The sequence below is a fragment of the Microtus pennsylvanicus genome, chromosome 16 (genome assembly GCF_037038515.1).
Source record: "Microtus pennsylvanicus isolate mMicPen1 chromosome 16, mMicPen1.hap1, whole genome shotgun sequence".
NCBI lineage: Eukaryota > Metazoa > Chordata > Mammalia > Rodentia > Cricetidae > Microtus > Microtus pennsylvanicus.
The window spans coordinates 47,607,415-47,624,957 of NC_134594.1; the positions used below are offsets into that span (position 1 = coordinate 47,607,415).

The window sequence follows — 17,543 nt, forward strand, 5'->3', positions numbered from 1 at the left end:
AGCTGGTCACGAGGGTGTTCATTGGGAGAAAAGTTCAAAGGGTAGTTAATAGATGTTCACTTTAAATAATCAACATACCTGGCGTCTGATGGCACGGTTCTGTCACCTTTAAACTGGTCATTTTGGCGAACTTTCTGTCCTTTTACTTCTAATTCATTACTTATTTTCAGCCAATCACTTGGGCATACCTGGGAATTTCCAGTGGGATTTGGAGCAACCACCTTGAACACATAAATCACAATAGCTGCAGTACCCAGGATTCTGGGATTTCTGTTGGTTTAAAATACTGTGTGTGTTTCTAGCCATAAATAAAGGACATTGAGCCTATAATTCGTGATCCTAGAGAAGCTAAATAAGAAGGTGAATCCAAAGACAAACATACAGGCATCCTCCTGAATATTAACCTTCATCAGGCGATGAAAGGAGACAGAGACAGAGACCCACATTGGAGCACTGGACAGAAATCTCAAGGTCCAAATCAGGAGCAGAAGGAGGAGCACGAGCAAGGAACTCAGGACCGCGAGGAGTTCACCCACACACTGAGACAATGGGGATGTTCTATCGGGAACTCACCAAGGCCAGCTGGCCTGGGTCTGAAAAAGCATGGGATAAAACCGGACTTGCTGAACATAGCAGACAATGAGGACTACTGAGAACTCAAGAACAATAGCAATGGGTTTTTGATCCTACTGCACGTACTGGCTTTGTGGGAGCCTAGGCAGTTTGGATGCTCACCTTACTAGACCTGGATGGAGGTGGGCGGTCCTTGGGCTTCCCACAGGGCAGAGAACCCTGATTGCTCTTTGAGCTGATGAGGAGGGGGACTTGATCGGGGGAGGGGGAGGGAAATGGGAGGCAGTGGCGGGGAGGAGGCAGAAATCTTTAATAAATAAATAAATTAAATAAAAAAAATACTGTGTGTGTGTGTGTGTGTGTGTACGCACAGCTTTCAGATTGTAGTGTGTGTGTGTGTGTGTGTGTACGCACAGCTTTCAGATTGTAGTGTGTGTGTGTGTGTGTGTACGCACAGCTTTCAGATTGTAGTGTGTGTGTGTGTGTGTGTACGCACAGCTTTCAGATTGTAGTGTGTGTGTGTGTGTGTGTGTACGCACAGCTTTCAGATTGTGAGGGTGTAGCCACCAGGTCTGTTTGTAGACTACTTTTATAAACCACGTGCTGTTTCAGAACCCATGCTACTGTGGCTCACGTGGTTAGGGCTTGTCCTTTGTGTTTAGATAAGGAAACTTCTCAGGGAAACCCAATCATACATTGTGATCCACACGCTGTGATGGAAATTGTGAGCTTTATGATGGGCACTTTGAGCATTTAAATCCTGTTTCGAACTTCTCTGGAAATAATTCTGGATGGAACTTTAACTTTTCATAAAAACATAGTTCTTCTATTTGATTTCATTTTATGAATACTAAGGGTGTATGGGACACACCATAAAATTAACTTTTTATTTCATACTGAATGTCTTTTTCTACAGTTGAGGTATAACTGATGCAAGCAGAGAACTTGGTTTCTGACTGCTTCCTGTTTGTCTTAGGTTCTTCATCTTCATGTAAATTGCTTAGTGGGTAAACAGTGTGACAGTCTCTTCTCTTTTAGGTGCTGGCCGTGAAAGACAGAAAACTGATCCGGCCCAGAAAGTAACTCTTAGGACAGATCAGAACCTGGCTGACAATACTCTGTTCTCTATTGGAAGGGTAGTTATTTTAATTTATTTCACTTTAGCAGTGCTGTTAATTTTAAGTATCTAGAATTTACTATTTCACCAAGAATTAAATTCCTTTTAGCTTAAATTCACAGAAGCATTGAATACCACTAAGATTCAATGGCATGTGTTATAATATTCTCTCCTTAGAAACATGAAAACCCATGATACTAAATCAGTTTATGCCTAGCTGCTTAGAAGCTGAGGCAGGAGGATCCTTTGAGAGAAGACTGCTTCAACCAGGATTGTGAGGCTGGCCTGGCGATGTAAGGAGACCCTTTAACACTTACTGCGTAACCTACCGTGTGACAGTCGGGGTGCCTGTACGTGCTGTCCACAGTTACTGTGTAACCTACCGTGTGACAGTCGGGGTGCCTGTACCTGCCGTCCACAGTTACTGTGTAACCTACCGTGTGACAGTCGGGGTGCCTGTACCTGCCGTCCACAGTTACTGTGTAACCTACCGTGTGACAGTCGGGGTGCCTGCCCGTGCCGTCCACAGTTACTGTGTAACCTACCGTGTGACAGTCGGGGTGCCTGCCCGTGCCGTCCACAGTTACTGTGTAACCTACCGTGTGACAGTCGGGGTGCCTGCCCGTGCTGTCCACAGTTACTGTGTAACCTACCGTGTGACAGTCGGGGTGCCTGCCCGTGCCGTCCACAGTTACTGTGTAACCTACCGTGTGACAGTCGGGGTGCCTGCCCGTGCTGTCCACAGTTACTGTGTAACCTACCGTGTGACAGTCGGGGTGCCTGCCCGTGCTGTCCACAGTTACTGTGTAACCTACCGTGTGACAGTCGGGGTGCCTGTACGTGCTGTCCACAGTTACTGTGTAACCTACCGTGTGACAGTCGGGGTGCCTGCCCGTGCTGTTCACAGTGTCCTAAGTCGTGGTTTTCTTGTATAGTAAGGCACATGGCACTGGCTCCAGCTTAATGTGTTAGCAGTTGAGATGACGTGTACCCTGTCCTTGGTGTCCTTTGTTAGCCAGAGGTTTCTTGTATACTTCCATTCTAGATTGAGAGCATGGCTTCAGAAATCAGAGTTTCTCAAAGCACAGACCCCTGAAAGTTATACCCTGCATCCTTCATCACTGAAGGCTTGGCTGGGCACACTCCATTTAGTGTTAGGTTTGTTGGGGTTGCAGTGCTCATCACTAGCCAGTTGAGGGCAGCTGTTTACCGATTTTAAAAGAGTTTAGAATGCTTCCACTTGGAGCTGTGATTTCTGGTATACTACAGTGTTCATTTTCTCTCCTGTGTTTTTCTGTTATCGTAAATAATCATGGGATCATGGGAAAGTCTGGTTTTCCTTCCTTATAATTGTTTAGTTCTTCAGGAACCAAGGGATGAAAATTTGATGTTCATTTAAAGTTTTTCCCAGTTCCAGGTCCCTTAAACTCCCAAGTCTTTCCACTTATGTCAGACTTTAAAATTGCATAGATGCGTTGAATCTGGGGCTCCAGATCTTAAAAGTACACACATGTAAACAATGTGGCTTTACCAGTCTTTAAGGCCTTTAATTGTCAATGTGAATACAGACAATGTTTGGTGTGCTGCTATTTAATTAACCGGTGGTTTAGGTAAAAGTTAAATTGCAACTGAACTGTTCGGTATATTTTTATGCAGAATGACTGCTAAACTCACCGAATATACTGCGCTTTTTAATTTATTTTTAGCACTGAAGTATCATTTAGTTTAGATAATGTCTTCTGTGTGGTTCAGAAAAAAATTAGAAGGACCAATTGTTTTCAGATATTACCATTGAAATAAATTGTTTTGAAAATAAAGATCTCAGTTTGTATAAAATATTGTAATAATAGCAAATAGGTAGTGATTATATCTGGGGATACATTGACAAAGGGTTGTTGTACGGAGACAGACAAAATATGAATGAGGGTTATTGTATATGAACAGAAATGCCAGTCTTAACTCTAGACACTAATATGAGCATCAGAGGAGATGCTGAGACTAGGAGATTGTGGCATTTGTTCTGAGGATCTTGAGAGTCTGCTGGGACCACAGACATGGTGATCTAAGCTGTTTCAGCTTCCCCCACCCCAACCATGGCAGTTTGTAGATTCCCAGTGTCCTTACGCTGTCTTCTCTACCCTAACCCTGTCTGTTGTTGGGGATTGATGCTGTGCATACACTGCCACTAACCATTGTTGGGGATTGATGCTGTACACACACTACCATGACTGTTGTTGGGGATTGATGCTGTACACACACTACCATGACTGTTGTTGGGGATTGATGCCGTGCACACACTGCCATGACTGTTGTCGGGGATTGATGCTGTGCACACTGCCATGACCGTTGTTGGGGATTGATGCCGTGCACACACTGCCATGACTGTTGTCGGGGATTGATGCTGTGCACACACTACCATGACTGTTGTTGGGGATTGATGCTGTACACACACTACCATGACTGTTGTTGGGGATTGATGCCGTGCACACACTGCCATGACCGTTGTTGGGGATTGATGCTGTGCACACTGCCATGACCGTTGTTGGGGATTGATGCTGTACACACACTGCCATGACTGTTGTTGGGGATTGATGCTGTGCACACTGCCATGACTGTTGTTGGGGATTGATGCTGTACACACACTACCATGACTGTTGTTGGGGATTGATGCTGTACACACACTACCATGACTGTTGTTGGGGATTGATGCTGTACACACACTACCATGACTGTTGTTGGGGATTGATGCTGTGCACACTGCCATGACTGTTGTTGGGGATTGATGCTGTACACACACTACCATGACTGTTGTTGGGGATTGATGCTGTACACACACTACCATGACTGTTGTTGGGGATTGATGCTGTGCACACTGCCATGACTGTTGTTGGGGATTGATGCCGTGCACACACTGCCATGCATTTCTTAGAGCATGTTCTTGTTGAGAAGTGACATGTGACTGTGATCATTGCTCATCATAGATTATTTTATAAATAATAAACACAATGTGTGCGTGCTTCTGTGTGTGTGTATGTGGGTGTCTATGGTGTGTACTCTCATGTAGAGGACAGAGGAAGACATTGGTGACCTATGCAATCACTCTTTGCCATTTTCCCTGAGACATCCTCTCATTGATCCTGGAGCTAGGCTGAAGTGTAACCATCTCCAGAGATCCCCCTGTCTCTGTCCCTGCACAGCACTGAAGTTACAGACCCATGGGAACACACGGAGCTTTTTATGTGGGTGGGTGCAAAGCTTCATACTCAGGTCTTCATGCTTACGCAGCAAGAACTCTTAGGTCCATGGAGCCGAGCCTCCAGCCGTGGGGTTAAGAACTGTGGTGTATGCTTTATCCTCATTTGCCTCCTAAATTTGTTGCTGTTGAGTACCCCTAACATAAAATGCAGTGTTTGTTCATGTGTATTTGGTGGCATTAAATACATTCACAGTACTGCATAACAATTGTGCACAACTCTCTGGAACACGCTCATTTTTTCTGACTGAAACTTTGTAGCAGTGTTAACACATCTATTTCCACACCTTTGGGACCTCCCTTCTGCTTGTCTCTGAACTGAACTTTCCCCCCATACTGCCTACGTGTTTGGTATAAGTGGAGTCCTGCAGCATCTGTCTCTTTGTAGTGTGCTTGTTTCACTTAGTGTGATAGACTCAGTTTTCAACAGTGTAGCGAGGCAGGGATTTCACTTAGTGTGATAGACTCAGTTTTCAACAGTGTAGCGAGGCAGGGATTTCACTTAGTGTGATAGACTCAGTTTTCAACAGTGTAGCGAGGCAGGGATTTCACTTAGTGTGATAGACTCAGTTTTCAACAGTGTAGCGAGGCAGGGATTTCCTTCCTGAAGGCCAAACAGCATTCAGCTGTGTGTGTTTGCAGGCGCAGCACGTGTTTGCTTGGGTTGTCTCCATTGGCTCTGTGTTACTAATGCTGCTGTTGCTGTGGTTGTTCTAGTCGGGCTCCTACCTTTCTGTCTTCTGTGTGTGTCTAGACGTGGAAATGCTGAGTGACGTGCTGGCTTTGCTTATAGGTTTGGGGAACTGTCAAACCATCTTTCATGACAGTTACAGTGATTTCCGCCATATTCCAAGTCCCCTGCATACAGCCAGTGAGCTTGTATTTCAGACTTTGATATTAGAGAGAAAGATCTGGTTTAAGAAGGTAACATCAGGATAGGGTGGGGAATAGTTCTCATTTTAAACTGTATTTTCATCAGTTTTCTCCTTATAGAGTAAGATCTTTCCAAAGTGTGTGGGAGGGGGGTTGAAAAGTAGCCAGACAAGGTGGCTCACCCCTATAATTCTAGAATTTGGCGTTAAAGGCTGGAGGCTCAGGAGTTCAAGGTCAGTTTAGCCTTAGTGGTCAGTTTAAGGAATATTTGAGTAGTAGCCTTAGTGGTCAGTTTAAGGAATATTTGAGATTCTGCTGCAGTGATCAGTTTGGGAATACTTGGAGGTGGAGTCTTTGCCTCCAGCTGACCTTGGGCATTAGGGAGGCATTGAAAGGTGTTCAGAAGTAGATTGTACAGGCTAGTCCTTTTCTGTGTTTTAGGAAGATTGTCTAACTGATATGTTGGAGAAGCTAAGCCCTGGGAATTTCCATGTACCAGCCAACGTTTCAGGCCCTTAATTTGTGTCAGTGTGCTCGATGCCTGTCCCTGCTGAGAAGTGCCACACGACCGTGATCACTGTCTATCATAGGTTATTTTATAAATAATAAACAATTTAAGTTTCTCCAGCCAGTCTTGTGACTGTTATAATAGAATCAGGGACGTTTTCCAAATTACAGAGCAAGTGAGATTGGTGATCCCTGGTAGAATCCTTCAAGGTTATTAATAGCTCGAGAGAAGTAGGGCGTGCCTACTGTCTTGGTGAGCAGGGTAAGGAATGGTTGCGTGGAAAAGGAAAGAGTGCTGCTAATGCAGACGAGGTGGGAGAAACATGTTGTTTTTAACACGCGGAAGGAAATACTCCTCAAATTTGAAGCAATTCAAAGTATTATTCAGATATTTATGGTGACATTTGAGAAAGACTTAACAAGAGAAAATAGCCATGCGTGTTTGGGATTTTGTAAAGAAAATCTTAATTTTCACTTTCCAGGGAGCACCTTGTTTAGTTGAAGCGTTCCCAGGACCCTGCAGCCAGCCCTGCCCGCTCCGGTCCGCACCACTCGCTTGCTGTGGGAGCTCACCAGCTGTTTGACTGGCAGGAGCAGGAGCGCTCACTTCAGGAGTTTATAATTCCTGGCTATTCTAGGACAGTTTGCACTTCACCAAGCCTCAGACAGGTCAGGACACTCGCAAAGAGAAGGTCGAAAGACAAAGCAGCAGCAGGCCTTGGGTTCTGAGCCTCTGAAACTTGTAGTAGTTTCTTTGGATTTGGTGGTCAGTGTGTTAGTAATGTGCCTGCGTTACATGTAGAGAGTATTTATCAACCAGGAGGAGTTTAAAAATGTCAAAGCCGGGAAAAGCTCCTGTGAACCATGGCTTGGTTCCTGTTGATCTTAACACTGCAAAAGAGTCCCTGCCACATCAGACCGTGATGAAGATATTTAGCATTAGCATCATCGCCCAGGGCCTGCCCTTTTGCCGACGCCGGGTAAGTCTGTCACACTTGAAAAGCAAGAATGTTTGTTTAAATGCTTGTTTGTTTCTCTCCTAGTGAAGCAGTGCCACAGGTTTGTGTGTGTGTGTGAGGAAGGCCAGCAGTGCACAGTGTAGCCAGGGAGAACTTATACAGCACCGGCTTAGAGGAGATCTGGAGCCTCAGGGTGTCTCGTTTATTTTCTCATGAGATTAGAATCCTGTAACGTCATTTCAAACTGGTTAATGTGGAAAAGATTATCTTGAAATATATGAATAAAAATTACAATCTCAATTTTGAAGCTCTTGTTCTGATGGAATCCAGAAGCTGCTGCTGGTGTGTCCCATCCATGTGGGAATACAGCATCTAGTTCAGAGTGCATTCCAGGTCCTTAGACTTCTTTGGCCCTTAAAGCTGGGTTATTTTTAAAAGCTGTTTCATGAATTAAAACTTAATAAATTAAGAGAGATGTCACTTTTTTGCTGAAACAGAAGTAGCGTGCTGCTGTGTGACACAGTTATATATAGACATCCGAACTAACGTGCATTTTGTGACTAGTGTTAATGTTAATCAAGACCCACGGATGTTTTCAGTGCAGCCTACTGAAGCTGTTAGGATTCGCTAGCAGTACATGTTTCTTCTGACCTAGCTGGTGTTGCCATTTTTAATTATTTACTAGAGTGATATATTTATGGAGCTGAAATACATTTATGACCCTGAACACATTAGGCCCAAACACATGTGTATTCATGTAGGAACACATTCATGCTTGCACACACAGTCTCTTTGGAAACAAATCATAACTTTTAATCAATGTTGTTAGTGTCTTACATCTCTTATATAGTTACTTTCTTTTAAAACTGAAGAAAACAAGTAGAATAATTCATAATACTAAAAAAATAGTCTCATTTCTGTAAAGAGTTTTTTTTCCTTTTGCTGAGACTTAAGTAGGTTTTGTAATATTTTTTTTTCTAATTGTTTAGTTCCTTTTGAGTGATTTCAGCTTCTGTCTGAAGTAAATGGTAGCTGTGCTGTAAAACAAAGTTAAAGCAGTGTTTTAAAGCGGGAAACAGAAGTGCCTCTCTTGTCCTGTCTCTTCTCCCTTTCTTCCCTGGTCTTTCACCTGTCAGTTTGAAAGCTTCTGTGGACTGAGGTCAGCACTCACATTTACAAGAGGCCTCTAACAGCTGTAAAGTCATGTGTAAAATAGCTGATGAATTTAGTCCTTTCGTAAAAGAAAATACCAACACAAAGAAGTTCGAAAGACAAAATTTAAACTTATAAAAATATGAATTCTTTTTACACTAAATATTTAAAATATTAATAACCAAGTTAAATTTATCCTGTTCTTACTTTTGGAGTTTTAGTAGGTGGGAGGCGCTATGTCATCCTGCAGTCCTGTGGGAAGAAGGACCGGAAGGCTCTCCTGAAGGCTTTCTGATGTCACTACCCTGACTCCTCTAGGCTGCTGTCCTTTCTGATGTCACTACCCTGACTTCTCTAGGACGCTATCTGATGTCACTACCCTGACTTCTCTAGGTCGCTATCTGATGTCACTACCCTGACTTCTCTAGGTCGCTATCTGATGTCACTACTCTGACTTCTCTAGGTTACTATATGATGTCACTACCCTGACTTCTCTAGGTCGCTATCTGATGTCACTACCCTGACTTCTCTAGGTTGCTATCTGATGTCACTACTCTGACTTCTCTAGGTTGCTGTCCTTTGTTACAGCTGTGTAGCTGCAATGTTATGATAAGACTAAGTATGAAAATAAAAGCTGTACTAGAAAATTAGAAGTAAAAAAGTGTCTAAAGAAATCAGCACATTGAGTTTTTGTGTGCCTGCTTGTAGCTGAGTGTTGCTTGTCTTGTGCGCGCTGACCCTGAGAAACACCAGGCCAGGAGGTCTGCTCTTCCCCCATTTGCTTTCTTAAATGGATTTACATTATCTGGTAATTCACTGACTTCTCTCCCTGGTACACTGTGGCAGGTATTTTAAGTGTATTTTGTTGGTGAGAGAATTCTTCTGAAGTGCCATATAGTTGATTATATTTTATGCCAGATGTTTGAGAGAACATGATATCCCTTCTATAGATGCTGAGTCAGTTCATGTTTGCAGGGCTAGTGTTCTGAACAAAATTGAAAACATGACATAAGAAAATTGTGAACAATTCTTTAAAGCCTTAATCATAGCTATAGTTTCGACCTCTCCCCCTCCCTCTCTCCTCTTTAGAAAATGTGCTTGACTTATTATCAAGTATCATATCAATGTAGGTAGTCTGATTTATCCAGTTTTCTAGACTCTCACCCGAAGTATATGAGCATTAAATTTTTGTAGCAGTAAATAAATATCAAACTAGCCACTAATTAGCAACTGTTGAGTTAAAATACTTTAGCATTAATGAACCCATCAGCTAGAATGTTAAAAACCAACTCTGCAGGGGCCTGGAAAGGTGGTTCAGGTGTTAGTAGTGCATATTGTTCTGACAGAGGGCCGGAGTGTGGTTGCCAGCACATCAGGTGGCTCACAATTCACCTATTCCTGCTCCAGGAGATCCTGGCCTCTTCTGGACTTCTCGGGCACCTGCACTCAGATGCACAGACCCCCTTCCCTGCTATACATACACATACATATCATTAAAAAAAATCTTTTAAAAGATAAGCTCTATAGGTAATTCTTAGTATCAAGAAAATTTAGGAATAAGCCATGATTATCCTTTGGGAGAATGGAAGCGTTACACGAGCTTCTTGTTCCTTTGCAGTTGGGATGCCTTTAATTATGATAGTAGTATGTTTCTGATATCCCAATTTCATTATTTTTCCACATTTTGAGGATATCTAAAACAAGGGTGCAGAATTGTTTTCTTTTTACTAAGAGAAATATTGGTGACTCTTACAGTTGGTATATTTGGAGAAAGCCACTCTTAATGTATAAATCTCATTTACTGATTTCAGCTTTGGAACACCTAAGTATCTAGACTATTCTTGTAGAGTTATTTTGTCAGAGATTTTGGAGTGATATGCAGTTGTTGGTATAGATAAGATCCCTCCCCACACCAGACAGGCCTTTTCTGTGTGTGGCCTGGCTGCCCTAGAACCCACTCTGGAGAGCATTCTGGCCTTGAACTCAAAAAGATCCTCCTGCCTCTGACTTCTGAGTGTTGGGATTAAAGGTGGCTACCACCTGGCTTAGATCTTTAAACACCTGGTTGTGCTGCTTCCTGGTCAGATCATGGCCTCCGAGCAGCTTGTGTGTTTTGGGTTTGATTGGCATAGGTTTGAGCAGCACGGAAGAATGGGTGGGGTAAAGCTTGGTGACAGGCTGGTGTGCGTGTGGGAAAGGACCCTGTTTTTTTTTTTTTTTTTTTTTTGTAAATCGTTTGTGTTTCTTTCTTGAAGCATTGTTGCTGTGTAGTTCATGCTGGCCTTGAACTGGAGATCGTCCCGCCTCAGCCTTCCTGGCACCAGCATTAGAGGTGTGCACCACCACGCTTGGCTTTAAGGAGCCCAGTGTGTAGTCTCGGTACTGCTCTTTCTGAGCCTTTAGTCTGTACATGACTTAGATGCACGTGAAACACTGTACACCAATAAGCTTCTCCAGTTGGTAGATACAGGAGTGGAGACTCCAACAAGTGAACTCTGCCAGGTTTGTGGTGAATGACAGAAATGGTGTTTAGCCTTGGAATTCTGGTCTTATAGGTACCCGCTAGCCTTACTCCCATCCTTTGTGGGCTACACCACACAGACTTTTCCCTTACAAACGTGACACTTTTCAATTTTTGTAGCAGAGCCCTTTTGTAATCTTAATATGTCTTGGGTAATCGCCTTTAAGATTTTTAATTTAAGTCACACATTATGAAGCCATTTTACTCAATGAAAATCCTGAAATGTTGGTGTCACTTGCTGGTTTGTACCTAGGTGGCTGTGCTCAGCTGGCAGCATTGAGACAGGCCTCTGTCACCCTGGTGCGGGTCCCTCCCGTACACAGACCAGTGCTGTGCACCAGGACAAAAGTAACCCCTCACCCCTTCAGCAGTATTGCTGTGGGTGTGGTCAGACATAATTTAATAGGTTGATTTGTATGCATAGACGCATTAGTTCAGGCTGTATGTAATTTTAATCATGTTCTTCTAGTGGGCTTTAGACCGGGCAGTCAGACCTTTTCCGCAAAGGTCTGCCACAGTCTTCTCTGATTATTCCTTTTGCAGTAAACTCTTCATGTCTGTAGCATGTTCCTAAAGACTATGCCACAATCATAATGGCCTTTCTTGATAATGCAAATGTATAAATTACTACCATTCTGAATTTAGAAATGTAATGTCTCCCCAAATTATCTAACTGAATAGTTTATTTATTGACGTTTTGTTTACCTCTAATATTTAATGCCTCTTACATCTCAAAAGTAGGACATGCTTATATGCAAAAGGTTTTTCTTTACTTCCTAAATTGTTAGTAATTTTACTGCTCAGAAACAACCAAAACAATAGTTGTAATTATTTTTAAACCAAATTGACGGTTGTACCCATTCTTAATGAGTTGTTAGTGTTTCTCCAAGACCATAAGTACTGTAAAGTGTCTGATCTGCACATAAATGTGCCGTAAGTGTGCCAAATACATGATACTTGTACAATTGGTAGTTTGAATAGTGACACGCTTTGGCTATACACACACACACACACACACACACACACACACACACACACACACACACATTTCTAATCATATCCTTACACACAGATTTGTAGGTGTAAAATTATTTGGTAAAGGAAATTAACTTTATTCCATTCTTAGTGGCTAGTGATAAATCACTTTCCAGAAAATTGTACCAGTTATGAAAATACCACAGGAGCTTTCTAATATTATTAAAACATAAAGATAATACCAAGCCTCTTTATTCTTACTGAAACATTTTATGGTCATTTACTTAGGTAATATCTGTCCTGGAATTTTCATTAAGTATGTATCATTATTTTTTATCAAAAAAATTTGAAAATAAATCCAAAATTATTTGTTCACAATGATTGTTATTGTGAAAAGGGATGTTTGCCATATACTTGTCATCTGTATTATTTCCAACTATTAAAGATTTTCTACTTTTCTCACGTTCTGTTGTTTTTGTACAAACAGATTGCTTACATGTCTGATTTTTAAAAACGTATTTCTGATTCAGTGTCTTCTCTTTATTGCTGGTCTTCTGATAGGTGCCTTGGTTTTTATGTCACATAGTACTCTACATTTCTGAATTTTAGTGAGGTATTTTTACAGTATAAATGCAGCCTCTCCCAAAGTGTCCTGCTATTAATAATCTCTGCTGCGAGAGTCCTTCTCATGCCGGCAGCAGCTGCCAGAGAGACTTGCTTGTGTCTTACGCGGTGTTACTTAGGGCTAGCATTTTTGTCATAGCTTCACCAATTAGCCACTTTCTAGGCTTACCTTGCTCTCCCCTTCCTTCTGAATTCCATTCTTGGCATAATTAGCCTTCATTCATTGTAGTTTTTGGCAAGTCTTCTCATCTAAGATGCCTCAACAGGCAAATCAGTTTTCACTCAACATCTGTTTCCAGGAACCTTCGGTTGAATATCCAGACACGTGTGGCTATCTCTTTAACAGAGAGATATAAAACCTTTAAACATGCATCAACCTCTTGTGTTAGCTGTGAGACTGTGGCTCCAGGTCCTTCCTCCAGGCACTGGTTCTGCCGTAGGAGTCCTCGTATTCTCCTCAACCTACTGCGCTTGCTGTGTTACCTTTGCCCTTGACATGCTTTGGCTTCTGATGGTGCTGTGTGCCTGCTGTGTAGAAACTGGCGGCTTCAGTGAGGCCGTCAACTCTGACTACAGAGAATGACTCCAGAACTTCTTTACACTGCAAGTGATGTTCAGGAGGAAGTTAGTATAAATATTTGTATGACTGGCTTGTTGAGATAGCTGTTAGAGTTGAAAATTCCTTCTAAGAGTTTTTGTGCCATTAGAGCATAGCATGTTTTTGTTTACTGTGTTTTAAAATGACTGTGCAGCTGTGATTTTGAATATTTCATTTTCTAAATTTAACCAAACTCAGATAGAGTTTGACACTTAATTTTAAAAGTAATTACTACTTACCGAGTTTGAAAGCGAAGGCGAAACAAAAACGCGGTGTAGTCATCTAGGAGATCCTTTTGAGAGCCGTTTGGGAGGCACAGGGACACAAAAGTGTCAGGAAAGGTAAAAAGAAAGAAAAGCATAATACTTAGAAGAGGAAGATGAGGACTGTGGGAGCCCATCTCGAGGGAGCTTTAGAGTGAGGGGTAGAGCTCTCCACTCCGGCGTCAGAAGGGCTGGCATTTGCAGGTCCTCTCTGTCTTCCAAGGCTGCCAGTTGATGACTGCGTCACAGCATGCAATTTAAAATCCCGTCGATCCTTTTCTTCCTAGAACTGTGCATGCCTCATGCGCAGCTGTGAGTAAACACAGCGGAAGCCGTGGTTTCCTGGGGAGGCTGTGCTCTCGCTAACATGTGACAGTTACATCTGTGGTAAAGCCTCACGCCATTGTAACACACAAGGGAAGATGTCTAAATGAGAGTCAGTAGTTAACAAAGACTTCAGAGTAGCTTTGCTTTCAAACATGGCGTTTGCTGCGCTGGCCATACGGGAAGCTGCACCTTGTTCCTCACGTTACGTCTGCAGTTGCAGGTTATCCGCCTGCACGGAGTGCCTGGGACCAGGTGGAGAGCTTTTCCCTACTAGGGAGAGAAATGCTGTGCTCTCACAGAGCTTAAACTCTAGTTTAAGGAAGCCAAAAATACTCTTACAGATTCTCATGTTTGATGCCAGAAAATGAAGTAATGACGAGACACCACTCAAAGCATTTCTACCAAAAAACTCATATAATACTTAAGATAATCACGTGAAGTAGTTGAGTTACATCGTTTCTATTTACATGTGTGAGAGGCACAGGAAGGGTTAATAACGTGTCTTACAACTAGGAGTTACATAGTTCTTCTCAGTCAGGAGGCCAGGTGCAAGCACAGCCGCTGCCATGCCCTGCAGTGAGGACTCACTCACTAGTCCCCTTGTCACAGGAGGCTGGGTTCTCCATCACACCGCTGCTAGTTACTACTTTTATACCTTTCCATTGGCTTGGTACCAGTGCCCGCCAAAAGATGCTGAGTACATGGGACAGAGTTGGGAACTTTGAATAAATCTGTCTATAAAGCAGGTCATCCTTATAGTCTTCACACAGAATATTCTCAGTATGTAATTATGGCATTGCTTTCCAGGCATTTTTGTCATTGAGTTTTACTAGTATTGGGGTTTTACTTCCATTGTTAAATCTAGGCATAAAACAAATTAAATTAGCACATGACATACAAATCTACAACCACACTGAAGAAACACTGAATCATCTCTAGTTACCCACAGCGAGCTATACAAGATGGTTAGTAGTCTTCATATCAAAGGGCAGGGCTACTTATGTTTGTAGCTCACACTTCAAGAAACAAATTGAATAGTGAGCAGAGATGAAAAATATACTAAACATAAACTTGCAGGTAGGTTCCTAGCAAAGTAAATACTTTGAAATAAAGCTGCATAGCCCTTGCCTGCATACGGGAAATTGAACAAGCCCTGAAAAACTTAAATCTCACATGTTGTGGCCTTCTTTAATATTAGCCAAATGATTATTTATTTTGCTGCAGAAATAACCAATGTAATAGGCTAGGAGTTTCTGTGATATGTAATATATGTGCCATATGACTGTTCTAAAATCCAGAGTACACATATAAGAACTCAGCTGTCTTCAGAGTTAGAAAGCTCAGTCTGTTGAATTGTAAGATTCATAACTATAATTTACATATAAAAATGGAATGCACTTGGAAATGTCAGGGTTATCTAAGCTTTATCTTACGTCCCTGTACAGATACATATGCATATTTAAAGTATGCATTACATAGATAAATAACCTAAATTTTATTACCCTAGTTATAGGTAGGTCATTGTAATATAATGATAGTTTGAAGTTTAAATATCGTCTTTCATCAGTGATTAAGATACAACAGATGTATACATTAAATCATGGGAAAGAACCCCAGCCACACTTAAAGATCTGTGTACATTAAAATAAGATCAAAGCTAATTTCACTGTAACCTTTCATTACAGATTTCTGTTTTGTTGATTTTGCTAGTGGAGAAGACAGAGCGGCTTCCCTTAAGGAGACACTGATGTCTTTCTGTCTCTTGAGAGATGTATCCCCTGTTCTCATTCTGCAGTCATCCGTCAGAACCCAGAACAAGCTGGGCACAATGTGCATGCCTGCAATGTCATCACTTGGAAGACCAAGCCTGGGCAACCTGGGCAGCATAGTGGGGCCCTATCTAAAACAAGAACCAAACCCATAGGCACATGGTTTCATTCATTCACCAAATAGGAATTAGATGGGCCAGACACCATTGTACTTACAGGGTACACTTATATTTGGACTGTGCCAGAATACTGTGTGTCAGCAGACTCTTATTTTTATTTTTAATTTATTAATTTTTATTTTATGTGTATTTGTGTTTTGCCTGCATGTACGTCTGTGTTGGGATGTCACATCACCTGGAGCTGGATTATAGACAGTTAAGAGCTGTCATTGTAGGTGCTGGGAATTGAGCCCGGGTCCTCTGGAAGAGCAGCCTGTGCTCTTAACCACTGAGACATCTCTCCAACCCTCAGACTCTTTTATTTTGCACTTAAAAATATTTGAGAGAGAGAGAGAGAGCGTGCGCACATGTATGCAGGTCTCCATAGAATCCAGAGATATTAGATCTCCTGGAATTAAAATTACAGGCTGTTGTGAGCCAACTAATAATGAGTGCTTAAATCCAAACTCAGATCCTCTACAAGAGTAGTGCACACTCTTAACTATTAAGAGCGGTGCACACGCTTAACTGTTAAGAGCGGTGCACACGCTTAACTGTTAAGAGCGGTGCACACGCTTAACTGTTAAGAGCGGTGCACACGCTTAACTGTTAAGAGCGGTGCACACACGTAACTGTTAAGAGCGGTGCACACACGTAACTGTTAAGAGCGGTGCACACGCTTAACTGTTAAGAGCGGTGCACACACGTAACTGTTAAGAGCGGTGCACACACGTAACTGTTAAGAGCGGTGCACACGCTTAACTGTTAAGCCATTTCCCAGCCCTCTTTATTATACACTTTTAAAATTAGTTGCAATAAGTTGTAATAAAGTTTTTTTGTAAGTGTACACTCATAAGTATACACACACACACACACACACACACTTTACCTAAAGAGTATGTGTGATTTTATCTTAATAATTTGTTTATAACAAGACTTTTGTTTGAGAGTCTTTAATGTCCTGTCAACCACATCCGGATAACTTGCTTATGAATTATTCCTGGGCTAGAACTGTGTTATCTGCCCTCCATCTCCCTGACTTTCTCTGAAAAGTTATTTAAATTAATTATCTCTAACACATAAATCATCTAAATAATAGAAATAATTTAAGTTTTTGAAATGTTATGTAAATTTTTTTGTTGAAGTAATAGCATCTCCCTGCCCAAGGTAAATAAATGTAGGCCTAAAGAAACCCAGAATGGAAAAGGTTAAATGCTGACCCTAAAACACACAGACATGCTTGTCGTGGGTTATTTTGTGATATCTTCATGTGATGATATTGAGATTTGTTTTGAGAAGAAAAAAAAACCAGTAATATTGAATAAAATTCTGTTGCGTTAAATTTCGTCTTTACTGTTCTTGCATGTGGACATTGGAATTTGTTATTCCTGTGCCTATACGTTTGCTTGTGAATGATTCGTATGTAGGAATTCACGTGTGTGCGGTTACAGCTTTTCAGTCACCCGCAGAAACCTCTACCAGCTTAGCCTTTCTAAATGTCACTGTTACTACTGCTGTGAACACGCAGAGGCAGTGTTGCACTGTTCTGTGGATATTGTCTGCATTGGGGGATTTTTGAGCTGCTGCAGGTCTAGGCTTGTTCTCGGACGGACGATAACAGTGTAGCTCACCTTGCAACGCACAGTTGTCCTGCTTTGTTGAATTCCAGTTCTTAAGTTTAGTATGCAAAGTTCTTGTTTTACAAAAACTCATGTCCTTAATTTGTATTTGAAGTCAAGGAATATGTTGTTAATTAAAAGAGTAAAATTCATTTGAGTTAGACAATAAAATGTGAGTAAATTAATTCATGAAAATAGGCAAACTACTAAAATCAGTGCAATTTGTCCTAATTGTTTTAGAAAGAGCCTTCTAAG

At 41.8% G+C, this 17,543-nt stretch overlaps 1 protein-coding gene across 5 annotated transcripts in view; it reads left to right on the top strand.

Annotated features, from left to right (window-relative positions):
* Nucleotides 1-17,543, top strand: part of Fbxw7 (F-box and WD repeat domain containing 7) — a 149,624-nt gene that overhangs the window by 92,872 nt on the left and 39,209 nt on the right. Inside the window, exon 1 of one of the 5 annotated variants that reach the window (XM_075950919.1) lies at nt 6,984-7,303. The exons of the other annotated variants lie outside the window; for them this stretch is intronic. Within the exon in view, the coding sequence (XP_075807034.1) occupies nt 7,157-7,303 (147 nt within the window). The 5' untranslated portion in view covers nt 6,984-7,156. Of the gene's footprint in view, nt 1-6,983; nt 7,304-17,543 lie in introns of those variants that run through there. 5 annotated transcript variants of the gene reach the window in all.